The 25441-nt window shown below is 45.8% G+C and overlaps 1 protein-coding gene across 1 annotated transcript in view; it reads right to left on the bottom strand.

Moving 5' to 3' along the window:
- Window positions 1–669: 669 nt before the first annotated feature.
- Window positions 670–25441, bottom strand: part of LOC144180041 (ATP-binding cassette sub-family A member 17-like) — a 65107-nt gene continuing 40335 nt past the window's right edge. The window contains exons 4-8 of the mRNA XM_077708448.1: window positions 19330–19560; window positions 13039–13529; window positions 9025–9212; window positions 2106–2279; window positions 670–895 (exon numbers count right to left, since the gene is read on the bottom strand). Coding sequence (XP_077564574.1) covers window positions 670–895; window positions 2106–2279; window positions 9025–9212; window positions 13039–13529; window positions 19330–19560 — 1310 coding nt within the window. The remainder of the gene's footprint in view (window positions 896–2105; window positions 2280–9024; window positions 9213–13038; window positions 13530–19329; window positions 19561–25441) is intronic.

Consider the following 25441-nt stretch of genomic DNA (forward strand, 5'->3'; position numbering starts at 1 on the left):
AAATAAAAATGAACATTTCGAAGAAAAACAACCATCTGGAGAGTGAAAATACATCTCAGAGAGACAGAAATGTAAAGGCACACAATGGAATTAAAATATCGATATAATAGAAACATGCCTCGTAGTTGCTTGAAGAAACCATTGACTTCGTTTGTAGTTTCTGTGTGATACTGTCTTCTTACGTTTTTGTTTTTCAATGTAACCGCGGTTTTGTATATCATATAGGCTTTTTTTCTATATAAAATCCCTAGTACCTATTCATACCGTGTGCACTTTTGCTGTGTTTCTATTGTATTTGAGCTTGTTTCTGTTTCCCTGTTATGCAGAATGCATGGAGTCAGGAAGCCAGACACGTGGAGTTTGGCCCCTTTTGTTCCTGTTCCTTTAGTTTGCTGTATGTAAGAAAGTGATAATGGTAATAAATAAAATAAATAAAAAAAATCAATTAATATGATGCAATAAATTTCCGTGCTGTTTTTTTTTTTTGGGGGGGGGGCTGTGTATGGGAGTGTGAAGGTGCCATATTGCTAGGTAACCATAATTGACAGTGTGATACTCTAAAACCTTATTGTAAAGGTGAAACTGGAGAACAAGTAAAAAATGGCTCCTTCCATTAGTTGGTAAGAACGTGTCTACAGATAGCCTGGAGGTTTGGAATTACTGTTGCTGTTATATGGCGCTCACATCTTCGGGGTTTTGCTCCGCTCCAGGAAACGATGTAACAACGGCCTGGTTCAGGTCCTTTGTGTTTATTTTGGAGGCCACAGGTGCCACGAACTGGATGCTGCTACCTTTCCCGAACTTGCTCTTCAGCTGCTGCATGGTCCCAATGCAGGTCATCTGGCCCTTGACCATGATGGCGAAGCGGTCACACGACACCTCACATTCCGCCATGCTGTGGAAGTGAGAGGATGCATTCGCTTTCTTATTTTATTCAAGTTGAACATTGTTAATAATGTACCTGCCTACATAATTTTAGTGCCGCCGTTTGGTATGAATCGTGACGGCGCGCTCAATTAGTAATGAGAAATATTGTGTTTAAGAATATATTAAGATGATGCGGGAAAAGACGATTGTGAATCGCAGGAGGAGTGATGTCTCTTTTCGCTACAAACCGCCGTAGGATGCCATTGAGGGTACAAATTCCTATTACTGCAAGTATAGCACTGCTGCGGCTGAGTTCCATTGCTGGAATGCTTCGGATGAGCATAGGTCGCTATAACTCAAAGCCAGTATTCGCTACGTTTTCTGTAGCAGCTGTTGCAGCGCGAATCCGAGTGCGAGAGTGCTCCATCGTGGTGTTGCATCAGGACAGTTCGTCCAAGGAGCAGTCGACGCTGTATAAGAGTGTATATTTTGCTTGCCGAAACACATAGCCCGAGAGTAGTAATCAAAGACGGAAACAAGGTAATAATGGTTTCAAGCACAGTTTTATTAGACCAGTAAACACCACTTAGAAAAAAGTGTGGGAACTCAACCAGAGCTGTTTTTAGAGCTTGCCTTCATTTTACCACAAGGTTCAAAACAGACGAAGTTAGAGGATTGTAATTTAATTTTCAAGGGGTAATCAAGATAATTATTGGTGAAATTATTGTTTGCACAAGAGCTCCGGAAGCGGAGCCAGCAATTTTCAGTGCCTTGCGAAGGGCAGTGGATGTCGACTAGGTTTCTTCCACGCCCTTCGGAAAAAAATATTCGCTGAGTTCCGAGCAAGGAGTAACCCTAGGCAAATCTGCGCAGCAGTGAATGTTTTTGGGGCCGAAAAAAGATGTGATTGAGCGACCAGTTTCCCCACCCGGTCTCCAGTTATCTACTGTACATATCTTGACTGGCCACAGCCAAGCGTTTAATTTAATGCAACCCAGTCGCCGTAATCACCGGGACAAAAAATCCGTGCAAAAAAGGAGGGCTAGATTTTTCAAAATACCAAGAGAACGAAAATAAAGTAGGGTTCTTTGTGTCTTCTGGTGGGACAACCGGTAGTACATTTGATTACCGGGGCGTGTCACTAAATGTATGCTAAAATAGCGTAGAGACCGCGTGGTTGTAAGGAGTGCTGAGTTAAACAAACAACAAATCAGGAAAAACCAAAGAGAAGCCCTCACTTGTGCGACGTGAGTACAATTGCGGTCTTGGTAGACTCCTTCAGTGCGGTGATGGCTTCACGCATGTTGTTACGAGATATGACGTCCACACCCGCGTACGGCTCGTCCAAGAACACGACACGAGGGAATCCCATCAAGGCCACGGCGATGCACAGCTTGCGCTTCTGGCCACCGCTGGGTCAAGTTTAGACAGTGTGCACTCAGAAAAATGTTTTTTGTTCGCTGTCTACCAATTCTACCGTTAAGGTGTCAGGGAAACAATTTTCTTATGTAATGCCACATTGCTTTCGGAAAACGACAAACATGTAAAGAAACATCCTTTAAATGCGATTATTAAAATCTCGGCTCATGTGAAGTAGAGCTCAGAAATGAGAAGTAGAACTCACCCAGAGTAGAAACGAAATCCCACCAACAGAAATACCTCCTTTCCTCGTGCATAGCGAAAGCCACCCAATACACTGAACAGGCGACTATCATGGCTTTGGGATGTTCTCTAACGAACAGTTGCGAGTAGGTCCAAAGGGAAATAATACTTAGAACAATTTATTGAATTCCACAACCAAAAACCGCTCACTTGAACACGCAGGACGGAACGTAGGAAACACGTAGGACGTATACGGAGCGGCCATCTGCCTAATCATGCTCTTGTGTCTGGTTTGTTAGCGCTCTACGGATTTTTCAAGAACAGAAACCAACTATTTCGCACTACGATCCTTATAAGTATAGTGGAGTTATGGTCCCACAAATAAACGAATCATGCTAATTTTACGCAAACCAGAATAAAACAAATACAATAGCAGCGACTACGGAGCTACTTTCACCACTGCCATTTTACCCGACCAGTACTAGTTGGTATGACTGGCACCCACAGGCGGCCCTGTAACGTTTATCAGTGTGAAATTGTGGTGATGTTCGGGTTTTTTATCGCACCTCTTCAATGCTGATTTGTACAATCTTAAGGAAAAAGACTAAAACTGCGTCATCTTGGGGTCTACCGCGTTTACCAGTATAATTACTTCCTTTGGGGACTAAATCTGAGCGGACGAATGGTTACTCCCCAAAGGGAATACCTGTTCGTCCGCTAAGTTAGTCCGCGACCCGGTAAGTCTGCCACCCGGTTGTTCTGTTGAATTACTCCACAAGAACAAGCTGCCAAAAGGGAGTCGCAAAAAAAAGCCCCAGTCGGGTTCAAACCACCTACTCCCACAATAATACCAAAGAAATCGAATACGCTACCACTAGGTCACACCGCAAGGCGGAACCCCCGTAGAAAATACGTACTTGAAGTGTACAGCGTGCAGTACTGTGCACAACGCGACAGATGCAGTGACTGCAACTGGTGTCCGAATTTCTATCGGTGCAAGCAGACGTTACCGCGATTTGCGCTTTGCGCTTTGCTAACGGTACGCACTATTGCTCATTTCGATTCTATGTAGAGCCTCACAACCATAAGGTTTTCTCGTAAAGAGCCGTGAACTCGTCGCCTAGTTGATATAGATAGCTGGGTGATCGGACGATTCATTTGTTTCCGCACAACATAGCGCAAACTAATTGTATTCTTACTGTTCCGTACATATGTTTAGTGCTCTATGTAACGTATGTGAAAGGGATCATCGGTGGAAGTGTCAGAATGGGGAAACAGACCATATTTTCCTGCATCGCCGCAACGAAATTCGGTGTTGCTTAGCCTGAAATCTGCAATATAGCGTCGCTAGAAGATTACGACTGGGAAATGCTACCCGGTTATACAGCAGTTGCAGCATTGTCATAGCTTTGGTGCACAAGGCAAATATGTACCGAGTAATAAATAGAACTCCAAGATGCTTACTTGAGCCAGCATTTTTATTTTGCAGTTGTCATCAGCAACTAATGCGTTTTTTCTTGTCTGTTACACATATATATATATTCACTAAGCTTGGGGATAAATGTTTGCTATTGCCACTAATATTTCTCTTCTTGTTGACGCGCTTGAAATCTTTCATTGGCCGTTTTTTCTGCGCATGAATCGTACGCAACACAGCGTGTTAACATCACCTCACCGAGAAGCTAGTGAACATCACATTTCGCCGCGCCTCTCCGGTACCCCCGCTCGGTTAACCCAAGGCGCTTTTCGTATAATTACCATTGATGTTTTCTTCCGTGGCAACATGTAACGGACCCACTCACTGCAATGACTTGTGTGTTATAAATGTAAAACTGTCCACAGACATATGCAAGAAATGGCAACGACGACGCGATTACAGGGGATCAACGACGCAGGAAACCGAGTAACTGCATGCGTTTCATCTTCCCGTTACTCCTTGTAGATCGGCCGGGACGAACAGTTAGTCTGCATTTGTGCACACGGCACACACTCTGCCACATGTACTGCCCTTCAAGATAGACGGTTGCCCGCGAAGACAGAAGGCCGTATGTTAGTCCCTGTTTTGCTCCCTTTTGCCTAAGAGGGTAGGTAATGCTGCGATACTTTTTTTTGATTACATGTTTCACGTCGGTATTGGCAGCAACCGCGGCACTGCGCACTCTGCAAAGAAAACTTTCTTGCCACACCAGCGGCATATTCTGGACCGATGCCCAATCTGTTAAGAACAGCACTTGAGGCGTTTTTTTCGGAATGAGCCAGATCCACCTAACGCGAATTTGAGACACAAGCGGAAGCTTGTTACCGGACCTAAATGCAACGCCTTTAATGCTATTACGTGATGTATTTTACATGTCAGCGAGGGGAATTTCATGGCCATGAGTAACTAAAAATTATGCCCTGAATATCAGCAATATTCGGGTGATAAGGTTTGATTTGGTTCATACTGAATTGAAACACTCTTGATGCGGAATCTTATAAAAACATTTTACAATAAACTTTCAAATACTGGGCGATAGGGGTTTGGAGGAAAATGCATTCAAAATAGGCAACAGGGCTTCAAGAACAGTAGAGCCATACATTAGGAGCTGGTGCGTCCTTTTTGAACCTCTTTTCGAATCCTTTCCTGGGAATATTTTTGTGCGCACGCCTGAACGCACTCACGAAGAAGCAAGCTCTTCATTGCTTTGCCACGAATTTCCAAAGCGCTTCACAAGAAGGCTGTTCAGGGCTACTTCTTCACCTTAACGAATAGGTTCGTAGTCTTAGAGGGGAGGATGGAGGGGAGAGTTTGGTGAGGGCTTGTAAGTGGCGGCTGTTTACTTAAGTAATAAAATGGTAAGTAGGGGAGTGAAAAAAAGACTAGAGTGTTTCGTAGTTACGGTGTTACGGGTTACGTAGTTACGTAGATACGGTGTTACGTAGCTACGGGTTACGGTGACACGAAATCAAATCATTGTTTCACATCTCTCAGTTTCATTTCGTTCACTTCTCCTTCCGTTCACCTTCATCGTTGACATCTGGGGACACATCTTTCGCTGATCTCCCAATTGCCGTCTGAATTCATAATAAGCCAGCTACGAAAAGCAAAAAAAAAACAATAAATTTTCGGAAACATCCACGAAACAGTTTGAACAGACAAGTCAAAAGAAAACACCCATTGCTCAAATGAATTGCGCTCATTTTGATCCGTGAAGTAGCAGGACCTGGCTCAATTTCGGTACGAACTACGATCGGCGTACGCGGTTTTTATGGCCCTATCTCAAATATCTTCCTGTTATCGCTTTTTTAGGGGACAGTTGCCGAGTTTTTTTTGTCACTGAAGTTTAATCCCACTCAGTGTCGGTTTCTGATTCTGGCTTATTTCGAAACAAACGCCTCCCTTGTTCATGCAGAGGCCAGAGCTTTCACCGGTCGAGACCACTGATGGGTATCCGGGGCTTGCCCACCTTACGACCTACCATAACAAGACGAAACTCATAAAGGTAAGTATGCCCCTTCCGCGCACTGCAACCAGAAGTCTCAACGTTGACGCTTGGGCAAGTGGATGTGCTATTTTCTCAAATATGCAACGGAACGAGGACTACGATACCTTGTCGTGCAACCATGCATATATAAACTGTCGCATAATGTGAGAAGGCTTGGTAAAAGTGTGAATGTTAGTGTTGTGTTTTAGGCTCCTGATAATCTTTTGTCGCTTTGTAGGCAGGTTACAGTGAAACGTCTCTTCTTCAATTCTTCATGAAGAAGCACCTTGGACGGTTCATTTCATAGGTTCCAAACATCGATTCAGTATTTTTATCATGTGTCTCGGGCTGCATCGTTCGAACTGAAAGTTGGGTTAGTGAAAAGCTAAAAAATAGCTACAACCTGTGAGATTGTATCACTGGCAATATTGACATATATTGCAGAGGCTGCCAGAGAAAGCCTCTTTACTATCGCACTTCATTACTGGCTGAAACTAAACAATATCATCGAAGCGACATTGCCGAATATCAGGAAATTGCAAAAAGAAATTGACCAGCTTCGCTTCTTGCGCGCTTTCGGGCAAAGAAATCAACTACTATACTGACCATTTGTAAGCGCAAACATGTGGCGTTGGAATGGTCGGCTGTTGCGTTTCCATTTCTTGGTTTTGATGCCTTGATATCTGCTGTGTTTATATGAATAACGTCCGAACACTAAAGTTTACTTGACAGTCAACGCCTGCCTGGCTCGTCCTTCCTCTCATTACTGTGTGCGGCGCTGTGTATTCGAGAGTTCACAGCTAGCAAAAAGCGCCAAAATCACTCCTTACCGTCTGAGCATCGGCCATACAGGCGGAAGAAGTACTTTACTTTCTAAGCTAGACCATACTGTCAACCTCAGCCGTACTCTACAAAGCCGCGCCAGTCGAGGCAGCAGCGAAGGTTAAATAGGCACATGGGAATCCGTATCGAGTAGCCACTTGGACTCGATGCGAAGTTCAGCGAAATGATTTATCGCTATCCTTGGTGCAATCACAAAGCATGTCTATAGAAGCGGGGACCCTTCGTGCCACTCAGCGAAACGAAATTCTCCTAATATCAGTATGGAACAGGGCAAGGTGCGGCAGCTGAGGATAATTGGTTTTTATTGGTTTTATTGTTTTTTTGTTTTCTTTTATTTGTTTTGAAACCTTGGGGCGTTTCCCGCGCTGAAGCTACGCCTTGGCGATAGGGCGCACCTTAGTGGAGAGTTCCGGATTATTTTACCCACTCGGGGACATTTAACGTGCACCGAAATCTTGACACACGCAAGTTTTCGCTTTTACCTACCAACGGCAAAGAACCCACGGAGGAAAGGATCAAGCACAGAGCCATTGGGTTCAACGTTCCGGTCAGAGGAACAAAAAGTCTTTGGTATTGCCCCCTCGAACGCTTGGCGGCATATTGATCTTGGCTTGAATTCCTCACCGCGAAAGCTGACACATTTTAAGTTTGCGCTTCCCGCGAGAACTTTCACCTGTGCTTTTTGGGAATTTTGCAAGGCCGTCATGCTGACACTTGCTCTGAACATAGTGCATTTCGGTGCGTGGTCCAAGCTGTGTTGAGCATGCATACTCTAAAATAATACCTTGTACTTTGTCAACTTCAATATACACATGCGTCTACGAAGCGAGGTGTAAAAGGATTAAGGATCCAATTAGGGAAAGTTGCATCTCTAACATCCTTCTAAATCTGGAAAGCACTGTCGAATATTTTTTTGGAAACAGCCGGGCCTGACGGGAAATGTCCGTGTGTGTGCTTGCATTCCAGAAAATTTCGCCCTTGCTTTGCACCGCACCTCCAGCGTAACTGCCTCTCATATTTATATCTCTCATCCCTTACTTTCTCACCCTTTACTCTTGATGGTCCCATGAACAGTACAGGAAGGTTTTTCAGTTCAATTTTCCGCCGTTTTCTCTGCATACGCACCACCTGTTGGAATAGCAGGGTTTTCTTTCGCTTGTTTTGACGCCTTTTTTACCACGGTGTTTTCGAGCGAACCTTGTATTGGCTAACTGGTACCTCCATCGGCGTTGCAGTCGCCGGACGCCAAAACCCTCCTCCCCCAATTTTCTTCCTCCGCTACCGCAGCTGGCGGGCGCTTCAACAAGTGGCTCGCCAAATCACCCCTTACTCCCACCAATAACACGCGCTCCCTTTCTCGGGCGAAAGGAAAGTGAGGTTAGCTCATGCAAGTCCACTTGGCCATGGGTACGCCGAGTTCGGTCCGCTCTTCCAGACAGCAGGCAGTCCTGAAAGAATGTGTGCCTTCTGAGAGAGGTAATTCTTAGTTTCCAGAATTGAAAAGCCAGGCGAAACGACAACGGGGTTCGACAAGGGCTCGGCAAGCGCTAATATTGGGCGTTTGGTTGGATATTCAATTCACAATGGAATGGTTTACGAAGCCACAGGGTTGGACAAACTTGACTTGCTTTCCTGCTCCCGTTAGGGAAGGAATTGGTAAGCTTTTTCCTTTTTCTCCCGTTAAACCATTTAGGAATGTATTTGTGAAAATAAAATTGGCTGATACCCTCGCTCATGTACATATACTTGGCTTGAGATATGCGTGAGCATTTGCTTCGCTGAGAAATGTCAACTTGTATGAGCAGCCATAGAGGCCGTTCACGGGAAGTTGAAGAGACAGAAACGCAGGCAAACATTCTTTGGCTCCATTGAACCGAGTGACCGACAGAAAAACCTTCCGCGTTGAGGTTGCATAACAAAGACCAGAGTCTCTTAAAAGAAGCGAGACTCTGTGCTCAGTGGCCTAATCAAGTTGCAGAAGCCGCGGTGTCTCAGTAGCTGAGGTGTTGCGCTGCTGGGAGCTTCACTCCAGCCGCGGTGCTTGGTTTTATGATGGAGGCGAAAAACGAAAACACCCGTGTGTGACATTTCGGCGCACGTAAACAACCCCTGCTGGTAATAATTAATCCGGAGCCCTCCACTACGGCGCACCTCTTAGCCAATGTTTAGCTACGGCCGTTAAACCGCACAATTAAGCAATCAGTCCATCAGCAATGGACTGATTGGTTTATTCTGCGACGCCGAATACCTGTAGTGCTCGCAAAGCTTGGTAGCATGCTCTTCCAGGTCGACCACTTTGATGAGCCGCTTCGCCATCTGATCCAGCTCCTGCCCCGTGACACCCCGTAGCCGGCCAAACAAGCGCAGAGTCTCGTACGCGTTTAGCCTACTCAGAAGAGCGTCCCTCTGCGGGCAGTAGCCGATGAAAGATTGCCACTGCAAACGAGAAGAAAAATGTGAGAGCGGCATCTATGAACAAAATGTCGCACTGAGAATGAAATCGCATCCCTGACGCAAATTTTCGGTACGCGTAGAGTAGGGGTACCTCTTGCAAGGTAATAGAGCTAAAAATGTAGACGCTGCTGCCAATTTCCGTTACGTATTATCCATAAAGATCGTATCTCGAATAGGGTGCTACTACAAAATGTGAATTCTGCTCTAGGAGCTTTAAAAATTATTTTATGAAGCCTTACGAGCTGGTTGCATTTGAGGTGTTCCAACAAATTTGATTGGCGGAGAGTCCTATGCATTTCTCGTAATAGCTTAGGGTTCCATAATGTGTATCTTCTTTTTGCCAGCGATGCTTCCACAACAAGACGATGCGTATTCAAGGCTTCTTTCGTGGCCGTTCTCTGATTTGGGGAGGTAAGGACATGACTAGACCAGGTTTATTTTTGCATTCTCTCACTCTCTGTGGCAACTTGAAATCTGGCAGCTTCGACATCGCTTCTTTCTGAGGTAACTGACGCGACTTTTATTACAAACTGCTTTCAAAAGAAGAATCGGTACTCACTTTGCAGAAATTAAAATCCTAACCGTGCTTCTTACTGTCAGGGATTTCCATACAATCTCTGTAAAGGCCGTGGCTGAAGCTGCAGGTTAGCATCATCGGACTGGATTTTAATCGGCAATGCTATCTATGCCAGCCGAATCGCAGCCATGAGGGAAGATTGCCAATTAGGTTCCTGACGCAATGCGAGTTCCGCGATCGGTGGAGAAAATGTATCTGTGCCATTCTGAATAGCAAAAATAGGGGCTAAATTCTAAACGGCACACACTAAAGGCAGCATCCATGACAATGTCGAAGTTGAATTCAAAACCACGTACTTAAATATTTTTTAGTATCTTAAGTGCATCGCCAAAAGTAAAAAGAAGAAAAATATGGCGAACAGTTTGCCATGCAGCTGGAACAAAAAATATTTGCAGGGATTCAGACAAACACGTATTTATCTAAAAGCAATCGCATAGGGCGCTGCGTAAACTCTGCAATTTTCTGCACCCAGAAATACCATATGTGCGGGGCAATTCTGCCCTCCATTTGGCAGAGTAAACAACATAACTTTCAGAGTTGCTCAACAAACTGCGCTCATTTAAAATCATTCGCTAGAAGGAAAAATATTGAGATTAAAGAAATGCATTCGAAGAGAAGTAGCAAACAGAAAACTGGTGATTCTCTGAAAGTACAAGTACCCGGCAAAAACTGCATCTTACCCGACTACCGAACTAGGCTTGAGGCTGCTGCGTATTCCAGTTTGATTTCAGAGAGCATCAGTATGAGGTGATCCACGTTTTTTTGCTTTTTCTTTTATTCTAAGACATCTTGGCAACTAGTAAGATTTTGAAGTGAAGTGGAGCAAATACAACATAATGGCACATCAGTAATTTCTTCCTGTGGCCAAGTGTTGAAAAACACTTCTGAAAGAGTTATGTACTCGATTGCTATTTGCAAAATACGGCGAGACTGCTTATATGTCTCAACTAACAACCCCAGCCTAAACTCGATACCCGAACTACGAAAAATACAAAGCGCTTAGATGGCCTGAAGTTGAAGCTCAGGAATTCCAGGTCTACAAATATTCACTACTTTACAGAAGTCTAAGGTATAGCTTGTAAAACAGACCATTCTTCTGACTAAACATGTGGTCGTGTCAGTTGTATTGCAAAAGCAATACATCTCCATTGGAGCAGACATTCAGGGCCATGCGTTTCGCCTTGCGAAATTGGAAAACCAGCCTAGCTGTCCAGGGATTGTCATGTAGTAACGACGGTCACAATGGTTTTGTTGCATCCAATGCGAAGCATGTTAATTACACCCTTTTTCGTACTGACACCTTTTCATGTGGCTAGAAGGTGTGGGGCTAGAAAAAGGGAGACGAGCCCATACCCGAAGGGGGATTGGCCCGAGAAGAATTTTTAAGGGACCAGTGAAGAAGATACACATGGTGATGGAAGAGGAGCAGGAGGTTAGCTGAACAAGCAAATGGGTTCCTCACACAGTAGAATGCGACGGGAAGAGGTGGATGACGAAGTTGTAGTAGAGAGTGTGGAACGAGGTCTTGAGAGGAATATTGGCAAGTTTGGCCCGAGCATAGTGGCTTTGGTGGCGGACCGGCATTGAGCCCCCTGAGCCCTGAAAGCGCTCTTTCGTGAGAGCGCACTGGCGGCATCGCAGCGCCGGCGACCCGTCCGGCCGTGCCCCACAAAGCACTAGCGGCATCGCACCGTTTGGCAGCGGGCAGCTGGGAACCACCCATTTACCAGCAGCTCCGCACTGCTGGCCTCCTGCTGAGCCGTGCTGCTCAAGGAACCAATCGCATCACACCACGGTCATCAAGACCACTGGCGACTACCACGGGCTATCGCGACGTGCTGCTACGTGCGTAAACGCGTAGGCCAGCCGACCCGACGCTCTAAAGAGTAGGACTTGTTTGACTTCGGCGTAGACAGTTCATGTATTACAGTGACTTGTTGACTAGATTTTTGGAGTGTGAGGTTGCGCCTGTTTTTTTGTTTAGTTTGATATGTGTGTTCATTCGCTATGATCCCGTTCGTTTGAGGTTTTGTTTTGTAAATATATTGTGTGGACATCGAATGCCTCAACCCGAGCCTCATTTCTCTGCCGCCTGGGACGCGTGACACGCCCCCACACTAAAATCGCAAACTGCAAAAAGAGGGGTAGGGTCCTCGCCATTAGCTTATGATTGAAACAGAGTCCCAAGACCACCCAGTACTTAACGACTGGGAATTTCGAAGTCAATGCCTAAGAACCAGGTTTTTCTACTCGTCTTTCCTTAAGGGCAAGTACGTGCTGACTTTGCTGCAAATATCGTAGAAAGGATATATTACTTCGTTATGTCCACCGCCTACTTCTGATGCTCTCCCCTTCCATTTCGATGCACCCAAGATACACACGGGGGAGGGTTGCTGAAGCCTATTCAATTTTAGCGTATTCCTGTGCTCGCGCCATATTTTGATACCTTGTTAGTGTAGCTCTGTAGCTACACTAATTAGTGTAGCTCTAGTTAGTGTAGCTCTAGTGTAGCTCTAGCTCTAGTTAGTGTAGCGCGCTAGCTCTCTCTGTATTTTGGCTCTGAGTGTTGTTTTGCACGTGTATTGTATATTTGCTATCACTTAAATTACGCAAACTTTAATTTTCAATTAGAAGAATACCTTAAGTTCCAGTTAAGCATTGATTTTTTGGCTCAATTATGCCTAATGTGTTTTTGCTCAACAGTGTTGGCAAGTGCGAAGTGCGTTATCAGATTTAGTTCTTGGGAAAGCTTTTGTTTATGTGAATTTTTGCTGAAGAATTTCTGTAACTTTTCGGGGGATGGTTGCATAGAGAGGAAGGCAGAGAGACACACGTACACATTGAAATTATCTGATACAACTAGCCCGAAAAGAGGTCTTTGGTCTTTCAAAGGTGGGGCCGGCGTCCACAGCGGCTGAGGCGACGTGCGAAGCCAGCTCCCTAGCCCCCATGGGTGCGAAGCCTTTCATGTCACATGCGTCCTTATAATAGCAAAGAAAAGGACCGTGGTAATTGGCACTGCCAGGCTAACATTGAAAGCGGAGAGGGCATCGAGCGCAAAGTGTTGCCTCTGTCGTCAGCGGAGCAAAAGACACCAGCGAGCCAGGCCGCGCGTCCCGGCAGCACAATTCTCATTATTACAAACCAAATGATTTTATTCTACACGTAACATGCTGTGATAAACCTTTACACGTTCACAAGGTAAATCTAATTTAAATATTTGCAGCTCACCTCCCGTGGCTGCTCCGACAGGATCAGGGACTTCATGTAGGCGTTGCCGTCCGTCATCTCAAGAAGGGCTGTCAGCATCTGGAACGTGGTGGTCTTCCCCGCACCGTTTACTCCAACGAGGCCGAAGCATTCGCTGGGGCGCAGGGCCAGGTACACGCCGCGTACCGCATAGAAGTCGTCGAAAAACTTGTGTAGGTTCCGCACAAGCATGGCGTGGCGACGAAACTTTTTCTTGCGGACCAGACGGTTCACCAGCTCCTTCTCGTCGTCTACGTCGTCGTCCAGATGGGGCGTGTGAAGGTCACGCAGCTTGAACCCGGTGCCGTATGCGCTCCGTCGCGTGCGCAGCACGCAACAGTACAGCGGAAGCGCCAGGGCGAGCATCATGACCAGCTCGGGGAGTATGCCGTACCACGTTGGCGAGTAAGGCGTTGTCACGTCCAACCGCTTCTTTCCAGGTGAGTAAGTCGATGCCGTCTTTTCTGAGAGCGCTGTAAATAGACGCGATTGGGGTTCAATACTCAGTGAAAGCGTGAAGACGCGTATCTGTGGTTTCGTTGTTGAATAATGCGGAAGGTATAATTACTTCCGGTGGCCGACAATCCGGCGGCCATGGCGCGCACAATGCGCAGCTTGTCAAACGATTAGAGAAAATGGTCAGTGATTATTCGGAATGACGCGAGCTTTCATATATTAGTTCCCGTGAGGAACGTTACGGAATCCCACTTCACTAAACTCGTCTTTTCTTGCAATTGGGCAGTAGGCAGGCATCTCACTGCATTTTGCGCCATGAATACAACAGTACACAACCTGAAGCTATGCTGCCATGCTGATGTACTAATAGAAAGTCTAAAACGGCCTTCAGCTTGAGAGTGGCTGGTCGTCAGTGCATCGAATCGTCAGTGTAACGACTATCGTGCATATAAAACATACAGTTTTGTTATACGAGTGTGCCAAATAATTATAAAAAAAGCTTTAGGTAGACTGTAGCCCCCACCTGCAAATAAGGAAGATTTGTGATTGATTATTCTTCTATACCAGGGTTGCGAAATAGCAATCTTGTCGCCGTTTTTTTTATTGATTGATCGGCATGACAGGACAGCCCATTTGCACTCCTGAATTGTATGCGCAGTTTAATTCCATCCATTTATTTCCTCAACGTTAGAACTGCTTCTTGTTACTGTATCGCTTTACTGATGAATGAAGCATGAAGCCTCTAAAAACATCCAAAAAGTCACGCGCGCCAGTGTATTTCGTGGGTGGTACCAGCTTGGTGACATATCTTGTGGATGACAGCGGCCCTTTAGTGTACAAATGGGCAGTATTCTGGCAACCTATTATAATATGGTTACATGAAAACAGCGCGTTAAAACAGGACCACGAATAAAAGAACCATACCGGGCGAGCTCTGATCATTAACTGAGATTTATTCAAAAATAAAGAAACATTTATACCTCAGAATTGGAATCGAAGGAAGGGTGTTTCTTTGTTTCGCCTAAAGGCATGTATCAGGAAAAGACGCTGTCGGCAGCACAGAAGAACTTCAAGAGTGCAAGTGTAAATCAGGCAGAAAGGAAAGAGCAAGCTTTCTCCGTGCTTGAAGAGATAAATCTAGAGGGTTTAGCGAAGTTTGTGAGGCAAGCATCAGAATTGCATCTTGAAGTGTTCTGCAATGCCAAAGCACACAATATAGGCATTCCCTTATGATGTAGTGGTGCCTTAGATTGCTACTAGGCAGCTTCACTTGTCCTCTTATTTGCAAAACTGCCTCTCCTCTTTGAAACCTCAGCAGCAGTTTCTCGTGGAAAACTCTGAACGTATCACTGAATATTTAGGGAATGATTGTACTGCCAATGTAGGGGCCTTCAGTATTTATGTTGACGATATATATTATTCTCCACCTCAAAACCATCTTTTAGTTGCTGTAAATGATTGTATAAAAATGGTAATGATGACCTCGCTTTACGAAATAGCAGTAGAATTAGCGTAGAATGTTTTCTATAATTGCTACTGTTTTACTTGCCTTCCACGTATGTCGGTTTCTATGAAGATGTGTTCTTGCAAAAATCTGGTTTTTGAATTCAATGAAAGGTGGCACCCATATTACGTGATATATTTCTTAGTAAAGTTTATTGTGCTTTGGATGAAGGATTGTCAGGAAAGCTTAGAAAAGTTTTCATGTATGTGGACAATTATTTAGTGATTGCTGAGAAGCGCTCCATTCTCCTTTGTACTGTGGATGTTTTAAGGGTATTAAAGAGAAAGGTATGGGCCTGAGGGTCACATGTGAAGCCAAGAATAACTCGTGTATCCAAATTCTAGACCTTTCCTCAAAATATGGTTCCGACCATGAATGCTGTAAATTCACACCTAGATCAATAAAGCCATTGTTGAATTAAAAATCCGGTCATAATAAATTCGTAAAGAATTCAACTGCCCTTTCGAGCATTCGTTCAGCTTTGTCAAAATGATGCACACACTCAATGAATGAAAGTTTCAAAGAATAGAAAAAAAAACTAAAAGAAACAGGTTTTCCAACCAATGCTTTGGCATCAGCGTGCAACAAGCTTGTAAAAATGATAAGACGTCGCAAAAAGACTGGAGCACAAAAGGAAGTACTAGTACAACAGGAAACGTGCGCCGTGGTCCCGTATGTTCACCGGACCACTCATGGGATAGAAAGCATTGCTTCCACATATGGGGTGCAGTTAGCCATATCGGTACCCAATAAACGAGGTAAAATCTGTGCCTCAGTAGACAGAAGAAAGCAATGTAAGGAAGCCGGAGGATATAAGAAGTGCTCGGTTACTTACAAGAAGCAAATCATCCCAATCAGCTGAATCGAGAGATTATAGAGGCTTTTAGCATAACTAGGCTTGGTGAAAAGTGCGTTAGTCACGCCTCCGGATGTCTACAGGAGAAAGAAATGGCTTTTCTCGATTGTTGTCAAACGCCGTAGCAAGGGTAAATTCTGCCTGTCGTCTCTCTCAGTGTTTGGGTGTGATTCTCACCACAGCGCATGCGCAGATTTCATTTTTTGTGTATAAATGTTTCTTCATTTTGAATAAATCTCAGTTTATATTCAGCGCTCGTCCTGTCTGGTTCTTCTCTTCGTATTTCTGTTTCAGCGTGCTGTTTTCAAGTAAGCATGTCGCGTTACTAACTCGCCCAACTCTCCATCCTGCTGCTCCTGTAATACTTGCGCGTTAAGCATGTTTTAGGGGCTCGCCCATGCGTGGCCGTGAGGAAGGAGCTCTTATTCGGTTGTCTGCTTTTTACGTTTTGTTGTACCACCTGTCGCGTGCTATCTTGCTGTAGGCAAATCGCAGACATGTGGATCTACCAAAAAACAGAAAGTAGCCTCAATGGGAGTTCTTTGGCTGAAACACGTCTTTGAAAGCTCACGGCAGGCGGCTTACTTCAACGTTCGGTAGTAAACTGGCGAAAGGAAAAGCTATCAGTTTACTGCGGTCGCCAAAGCAGTCGAAAATAGGTGCATTTACCATGAATCTACTTACCCACAAAACGGAGAATCTGGCTTTGAATACTACGCTAATAATAACAGCACTATAAAAAACACGCACGCCTCCTACTCCTTCGCCACTATTTCCACTGCGCCTGTATGCATATCACTGCCGGTTGGTCCTGTGTGTTGTGTGGGCTCTGGCGCCCATAATTTTTTTTGTCGACGTGAAATTGCGGCTTCAGGAATGAATGCGAGGTGCTTCCCGTCAACCGAAGCTCGCTGAGAACACTGGGCAACCAACCTGGGCTATCAGTGACGTACCGCAACGTCGCCTCCCAAATCACCGACCTCGAAGTACGGAAGCGAAGTAACACGAGGCCTAAAGGCAGTGAACGTAAACGGACAGTGGCTCGTTGAACACAATACGGTTGTGTATCCAAGGTAGTACATCCAAGCCGGTTCAAGGTAAGCCTCTCTCTTTCTCTCCTTCTCTCTCTCTATCGTACACACACACACACACACACACACACACACGCGCGCGCGCACACACACACACACGCACATGCGCGCACACACGCGCGCACGCACGCGCACGCACACGGACGCACACGCACACGCACGCAGCGGGTCACTCGTCCACAGTCGAATTCCGCACAGCAGAAAAAGTTTAGACCGGATTTATTCGCAGTGCTATAAAATAAACCTACATCTTTTCCAACAGTCATGTACTTGTTTACCCCTTCAAATATTCCGTTAGCTACGCTTCCTGGATAGCTCACTTTGTGAATTATGATTTGCATTGCACACAAAAATAAGCAGCACATGAAGATAGGGGAAAACCCGAGTGCTCGTTGATACTGAAGATTTTAAACAGTGCTTCCCAGTGCGTTGATTTAACCCGCTACATCCTTTTCCCCACCCCTTTTACCAAGTTGCACTGAATGCAAATAGTGTCTTATTGCTCACAGCACTTTCAGCTGCACGGAAGCCACTTGGCGACTGCGCACGTCCTTAAGTGGTGAAAGAAGGAACAAGCATTTTGTGCGGTGTTTTTCTGTGGTCTGACCACGATGAGTATGTTCCAACTTTCCACGTTTGCTACAATACGTTTTCTTCAGATAATTGGCTATACGGCCTCGATGTTAATATTGACTTTGAACTCTACAGAACAACTTTACAATCATGGGTTCGGCTGCGTGTGTTTAAGGCAAAGCTTTCTAGATCTATCAGTTATCGGTATTTTCGTGGGGAGCGGGACAACAAACTCCCAACGCATCGGAGGCGCGGCGGGGGGACGAGGGGGGGTGGAGAATTTCAGTTACGGAGCAATCTAGAGATGGTGCGGCGAGCGCGCGGAAGTGCGCACTCGCCGGTGGTGGCGTCGGCGGTAGGGATTTGTCGTCTACTTTAGCGACGGTTGTTTTGGGCTTGTTTTGGTGCAGCTTCACGCACACTGCGCGGTGCCTTCACTCAGCTTGGTTAACTTGTTCGACAGCACCTACATGGTAACCCGCACCCGACGGAATTAAGTGGTCGTACGGCAAACATTATTTAAGGATTAGTTTCCAGGACTGGAAAACAAAATGTAGAGACCACATTTAGACATGTGGCCACTAGAGAAATACTCCCTTTTTCGCACTGCTTGCCACGAATGGGGCTTCGTTTTATAAATTGGTGATTACCAATTCGGTTGTTTTAAGAGGTACTACAAAGGCGAAAGTACAAACTGGTTCTGGTAAATATCGATAATAAAAGTGCCCCTCAGCTTTCTCGCAATTCTCAAACTGAGTAAAATAACTAGATTAAATCGGTAAATATGAAAAGCACTAAGCTCACATGCCGAATTGTTTCGGTGTGTGTCGCGCGGTGGTGTCGAACGAACCTAGCACACCAGGATGGCTAGGTTTCACTATCTCACCCTTCGAAATGCGCTGCTCATCGTTTTCTCTCACTTCCGACTCGCGGCCTACCTACAGCGGTGGCGTCGTCTGCCGCTCTAGCCCGGGCGTGGCCGACGCTGCTGCTGCGTCCGGACGCCGCCCCCGCGAATTCAGGAAACGGCTGGCAGAGTCTCTGGTTTCACTCTTTGTTTGAATTCAACTGACGTTGCATGGGCAATTGTTGTGGCTGTCGTTTAAAGCTTTGGTTTCAAACCACCGGCACAGCGTGGATTGGAGCCAATGTTTTAATATTTGCGCTCGTGCTTTCAAGGTAGCCTGAGAAACATCTTTAAAGCAGCCACGAGCAGGATGTACAAACTTTATTCCTTCAATATACTGCTCTGTCTCTATCAGAATAATACCAATTTCATTTCAAATATCAAAGAAGTGGGGAAGATCTTAAAGAAGATAGATGAAACAGTCGTGAATCCCAAGCCAATTTTCGAAGATTTTTCGGATGTCACAGCAGTATGTGTACTGTGATTGGCGGGCGTCGACTTACACCACAGCCGAGAAACATGGCTGGGTGTTTGAAGTCGGGCCTTTAGTTCTGTTTGAATGACCGTTTAAATTATCACGAGCAGATGACGCTCAGCTAACTATGTTTTTACTGCTGGTTCACATTCGTCACTCCTGCCCGTTATGCGTCCCCGTAGAGCGAAGTTTGAGTTTCTCAATACTTCTTGCGTCTTGTACGTTTAATTTACATCTTTCGTCGCTGGAATGGAGGTGACTTAGTTGCTAACGGCTAGGGTCTTCAAGCTGAAGTTGTATTTGGCCTTCGCGCCCCTGTAAGTGTCCAGAGAAAAGCTAAGAGCCTAGGTAACGTTTCACGCTCTGTTAACTGACGTATCAATCACGCAAAAAGGCAAAAAGACTGCTCACCCTTGCAGCACTGAATAATGCCAGAGCCAAAAGTGCTCATCTTCTCACAGAACTGCGTGTCCAGTGACGAATGGCTCAAGATCTCACACATCTCCTCTTCGAATTCGAGGTTGATGGCTCGTATGGTTGTGGCTGCCAGCAGGAAAGGCGGAAAGAAGAGCAGAGGGATACGGAGGCCTGCGCTGCCAGTCGTGAAGGCGATGAACATGAACAGTATGAAGGCCGCTGGACCTGCGTGACATGGTGGGTTTGTCGGCTGACGGTACAATCAACGCAGACCAATCAGCAAGCGAAGTCGTGATAGTTTGTGGAGTGCCACAGGCCGGCGGGAATCTTGTGGATCGGCGCTCCAAACAGAAACACAAATTGCAACGCAATCAACATTTATGTGTGTACTATATTGCAATGAAACATAATATTTTGTAAGACAAACAACTTGACAAGTATGAATAGGGATTGAGTGAATTTTTTACTGAAGCCTGGAGGGCGCGTGCCATACGTTGGGGATGGGGGATGGAAGGGAGGAGATCGCTAACCAAGGACCGTATTCAAATAGGAAATTCTTGTTGAGGTGCGTGACAATCTTCACCAGCGTAAGCCCCAGCAACACTAGTTCTACCAGACCACTGCTAACTGCAAAAGCAGCGATTTCTCATCGGAAATCTTTACGGTGTAGCGCATTTGGATTGATGTTTGTTAGTCTTTCTTGAAGGTAATTGGCAAAGTATGGAGTCGTCCATTCTAAGTGGTGGATATCAGATTTGCCGTAAGCAGGTGTATCTCGAGAATGTGTTGAAGGATTTCGCGCATATCTGGGCAATGTGTGGAGAGTAAACTGCATTTACGTATAGGGTTTTGATGAAGACTTCTTCGGATATGGTGCAGGAGACAATGCTAGCTGGATACCGAGGGTGCTTAACCTGCTGATAACTTTATATTTTACTCTTCTTTTGTCGGATAAGTAACACGGCTTGAGGAGAACTTGAGAAAGGAGAAAGGGGAACCAACGCAGGAACTAATTTCGATCATTCCAGTGCTGCATCCTGGGCAGACTGGTGCACTGGGCCGGTTTCCTCGTGGCCTTGAATTCGAACTATTCTGACACTCACGTTGTTCGTTTAAAGGTGCGCTTTGTGTGAGAGAAAGAGGTGCTCAGCGAGTTCAAAAGAAAGTAATTTGTAAGGTTCTTGAATGGATTCGAATGAGTCTGGTGGAATGCGTATTTTTTCTGGAATTCAGTTGCTGAGGGCATAGAAAATATGATTCATGGAGTCCTTGATGGAATGGAGTTCACCTTCAAGCGTCGTTGCCCCGTAATGTCTGATGGAGGGTTTACTACCAAAGGGTGGGTTTTCGGGGAAGGTCCATTCCACGGCAATATATGTGGTTGCCACGGTTGCGGTGGCGTAGATACAGATGTTATTGTTTGGACTTCTCGAAGGAATGGACACGCACAGATCATGTTGTCGATCGACAGTGGTTGATCGGCGTAGTGAGACTGCTGTTAGTGTTTTCCGAGATTTCCAAGGGTGCTAAAGGGATGGGAAGGTTATCGTCCAGATAGCCATCTGGTCATTTGATACTGTAAGAAAGAGCCCTTTGCAAGTGAGCGCGCGCTGGGTATCTGCCGGTTTGCGAGCTTTTTTAATGAGATGTTTATGTCAGGCAGTGTAACTGCTCGATCAAAAGCTTCCGTGTTTGTTTGTGATGGGAGGCCAGCGAAGGCATGCAACGTGGATCTAGGGAGCACGTCGAGGTGTTTTGTGTTAGTTTTGTGGAGGTCGTAGAATGGAGCTTGTGGGGTTTCCAGGGGTAGGTAGGTTAGTTTTATTTCCCCTGCAACAGTAAAACCGGCGACTAGAGAGACTAATCAGTCTTTATCTTATCGTTTCGCCCAGCTAGCAAGCCTTCTCCTACTCCGAGGCTGAGCGCTGTACCGCACCAGCCACGGCGGGGCGTGGCTTGACGGAACAAATGAAGCGACAAGTGTTTTCCCTCATTGACATTTATTAGTGAATAATAAACATACAAAGAGCATGCAGGCTAGCTGGTTGCCGGCGAGAATCTAGTGCCTCGCCCGGGCAATTTAATAAGGGAATTGAGAGGTTCCATTCACCTCGACAACAGTCATCTCTCGGTTGCCTCAGCGCGCTCGCGTCTGTCTCGCTGGGACGCCCATTGCGGCCACTGTCGCTCTCCTTTTTGCACAATCCTCGATGGAAGGAGGTCACCAGGCGCGTCCTATCGCCTCCCTTCCAGAGCTCCAACCACCCACCACTTGCATCCCGCGCGCTTTCACCGGCCGCCCTCGCCGACGTCTCGCCAAGCAAGTTCCCGCGAGGAGCAAGCAGTGCGGCGGTGCCAAACGGAAGGGAATGCGCTAAGTTCACGTTCCCACATCCCTCCAACCAGGGACGTACCCAGAGAGGCGGCCCGGGGGGCCCGGCGTCCCCCCCCCCCCCTCGAATATTTTTGGGCCATACCTCCCTTCCCCGCGCCACCTCTTCTCTCCCCTCGCACACATTCTGAAGCGCTGCCATATCAATCCTGGGCTTGATAGCTATTTGAGGGTTTTTTTTCGAAATGAGCTAAATCCACCTAAGGGGACTTTGAGGGGGAAAAAACAAAAGTTTGGAAGTGGATCTAAATGCAGTGCTGTAAAAACTATTAAATGACATGTTTCACATGTCAGCTAGGGGAAATCTATAGCGGCAAGTAATTAAGAATTATGCGGAGGATTTGAGCGATATTAGGATAAGTTCAGATTTGGCTCGTACTCAGTTGAAAAAGAGAAGTTGGTGCGGCATTCTTATGGAAACTTTATTGGAATTGACGTTCAAGAACGGTACATAAAGTTTTAAGCAAAAAAGGTAATAAACATGCAACAGAGCTTAAATAACAGTAAAACTATACATGAAGAGCTGGTGAGTCCTCTTGGCAGCATTAACAGCTCTTTTGGAATGGCTCCATAGGGTACATTTTTGGGCACGCCGCAAAACACTCATGAAGCTCTTGATTGCCTTTGCATAAATTTCTTCAATGGCTTGCCATGGCTTGTAATAGGCAGCTAAGTTGTTAGGTACGTAAATGGGAAATATAGTAGTAATAACAATAATATTAATCAGATTTACAGATTTACTACGTAAAGACAAAGGAGACGAGATAAAATGATACTATCACACCTCTCAGTTTCATTTCGTTCCCTTCCGTTCACGTTATTGTAGACGTGTGGTGGCAGAGCATTTGCCGATCTCCTCATTGCTGTCAGAACTCATGATAAGCCAGCTCTCACAAGCAAATAAAAAATTGATGCAAAAACGCACAAAACAGCCCAGAACGTCACACCAAACGCGAATCCCATTGGGCAAATGAATTTGGCTCATTTTGATCCGTGCTACAGCAGGGTCTGGCTCATTTTCCACACGAAGTAAGATGTGCGTACACGTTTGCAGATAATTGTCTTAACTATTTATTTGCAACATTTTTGTAAGGGGGAAGTTGCCGACATTTTCTTGGCAGTGCAGTTTTATCTGACTTAGTTTTGGTTTGTGGGATAGGTTCATTTCGAGAAAAAGACGCCTGATTAGGTGGTCACTTTGGTATTAAAAAAAAGGCGACGTTTGTTTGATCCGTTTACGCGGAAGCCAGTACCGCTGTACCCTGGCTCGGTCGCGGAATAAATGGTCCCGGAACAAATGGTACCGTAACTTATGGTTCGGGAACTTATGGTTCCGGAAATAATTGTCCCGGAACAAATGGTCCCAACTTCAAAGTAGGAAAAAATGGTCCCACCACTACTACGCCTTAGCGCCTGCATAAGGGGAGGAAGCGGGTCAATCTATTTATGCTTGTATCTGTGCACACCGTATTTTGCATCTGTTCGTACACAGTATATTTGCTCATGGTGAATTTGCTCGAGCTCAATGCTGTATGCAAACGTTTTTTGTCGCACGTGTACGATCTCCCGTGCTTGCTATGTTCGTATGTTCGTACTTTTTTGTTATTCCGAGTGTCAGGCAAACCAGTGGTGAACCTTTCAATAAAAAATCTGCGTGTACTGGGCTGCCCTCGGCCGGTGTTTAAAGTAAATACAATAACGGGCTACCGTAAGTTTCTTCGTGAATGCAGTTTTCTTATGAAGTGGAGCAACACAACTGTTTAAATTAACATGGCTGACGTGCAATACTCGCAAGAATACAAAATATTGTTAATGCTTGAGAAGTGAGTCTGAGTTCATCCAGTGCGTTGAGCCTACTTACAGTGACGGTATTATTTAGGTTATGTAAAGTATCAAAAATGTCCGTGGGACGGTACTGTTGACCGCCAGTCAACATAGAGCTGTACTGGTGCATCGCCCTCGCCGTTTTGTCGGCGAGGAACTTTAAAGGCAACTTTACTCGATGAGGGTTTATTGGGTTGGCTAAGCTGAGTTACTGTGCTCACCACCTGAAATGCTTCGATATCCGCAGTTCGAATCAAGCGAAGCAACACCAGTCAAGATTTTGCACCTTGAGAATTTTACAGCTTGCAGTTTCGAAACTGGTTTTTCTCCGAAAATAGGCAATAATTTGCTGGCGGGCGGCATCTCCTCAAAAGCCAAAGCCGAACGTTTAGAACGATCTTCGCGTGGCTAACACCTTACGGTGTCGTCGCCTTCCCGCCCTGCCTTGAGGGAGTCGTGGCTAATCCCTTCCCAGACTAAGGGACACCGCCCCCCGCCGGACTACCGGAAAGAGCACCTTCAACCAAAGGCAAATTCCTAAGGCGAATGACCATCAACGAACAGCGCCGACGCCGGCTTCGCAAATCGTCAAAAACTAAAGACGGCACCCTTTCGCTTCTCGTCAAATTGTAACCGAACGACCGCATACCAACAGAGGAACTGGGGCTCAGCACCCCAGTCTTTTGCCACATAAAAGAGGTAGGAGCACAAAGCATGCACTCCGCGACCCCCAACTTCATGTCTTTGCGGCTGCATGAAAGGAACTGAGCGTACAGCTAGAAGCGGAGGCGACGCCAATAACTAAGCCACCGGCGGCTTTCTTTAATTAAATGAGAAGCACGAACTTAACACTGCTGACCGTCGCGACAGATTGGCGTGACCAGCGGCTCAGCTGATGCTTGCGATCAGACCAGACGTCCGCATGTCTCGACACTGTGCCTGTCACCCCCCTCGCTTACTAGCGGCGTCTCGCGACACGTGCGGCTTCCTGGAACACGGCCGGACTCACAATCGAAACGTTGAAAACCGAAAAAAAGGAAAATATTACAAAAATCAAATACCGAAAGAGAGAGGGAAGTAATAAATAAGAATGTTCGTCTTGAACGTATAAAAAATGCGACGACTAAAATAAAAAGGCAGGACAAAATATGCATAAAAAATTTCGAAAATGGGCCAATCGTGGGATGAATGCCCTGCACGTTCACAAAAATGCGTGTTTGCCATAAATACCGCGTTTAATCGTTCTAATCGGCGAAATTGAGCTAACCGGTTTAACGAAATCTGAAAAAAAGAAAACAAAAATAAAGAAACCTTAGAAATTAGAAACTGCACTCCAGCAAAATAAAACAAATTTGAACAGAATTCACGTGGAATTTTATAGAATCATTTTGCCTGAACAAGTGCCTGGGACCATTTGTTTCGTGGCTAAAAGTTCCGGGACCATTTGTTCCTACTTTCGAGTTGGGACCATTTGTTCCGGGACCATAAGTTCCGGGAACATAAGTTCCGGAGCCATTTGTTCCGGGACCATTTGTTCCAACACCCACACTGGCTTCGTGCTATGCTGCAGGCCTGCCACTTGCAATTCGTTGCACCCCCTTTACCCTGTCCGTCTGCAATCGGTGCTTCTGTCCTCTTGGACAGCAGTAACTTATCGCTTGTTTCGCCAGGGTGGTGGTTTCAGCGGCTCGGGCCGCATATGCTGCGGTGGGGAAGAAAATGTTTGTCTTTACACATTCAACAAATCCCTCCATCTTAGCGCGCCGTGGTGTCGGCGGATACTGTCGCCCATGCCTGGTGTTTGTGGCTCAACCGTTTTCTTCCCTGAGCCGAACACACAGCGCGTTTTTAACTAGTTTTCGTGGAAATGCTGCTTTTGCATTTGTCAGT

This window comes from Haemaphysalis longicornis, unplaced genomic scaffold (assembly GCF_048455015.1).
Source record: "Haemaphysalis longicornis isolate Haplotype H1 unplaced genomic scaffold, Haemaphysalis longicornis Haplotype H1 scaffold_4, whole genome shotgun sequence".
Classification (NCBI taxonomy): domain Eukaryota; kingdom Metazoa; phylum Arthropoda; class Arachnida; order Ixodida; family Ixodidae; genus Haemaphysalis; species Haemaphysalis longicornis.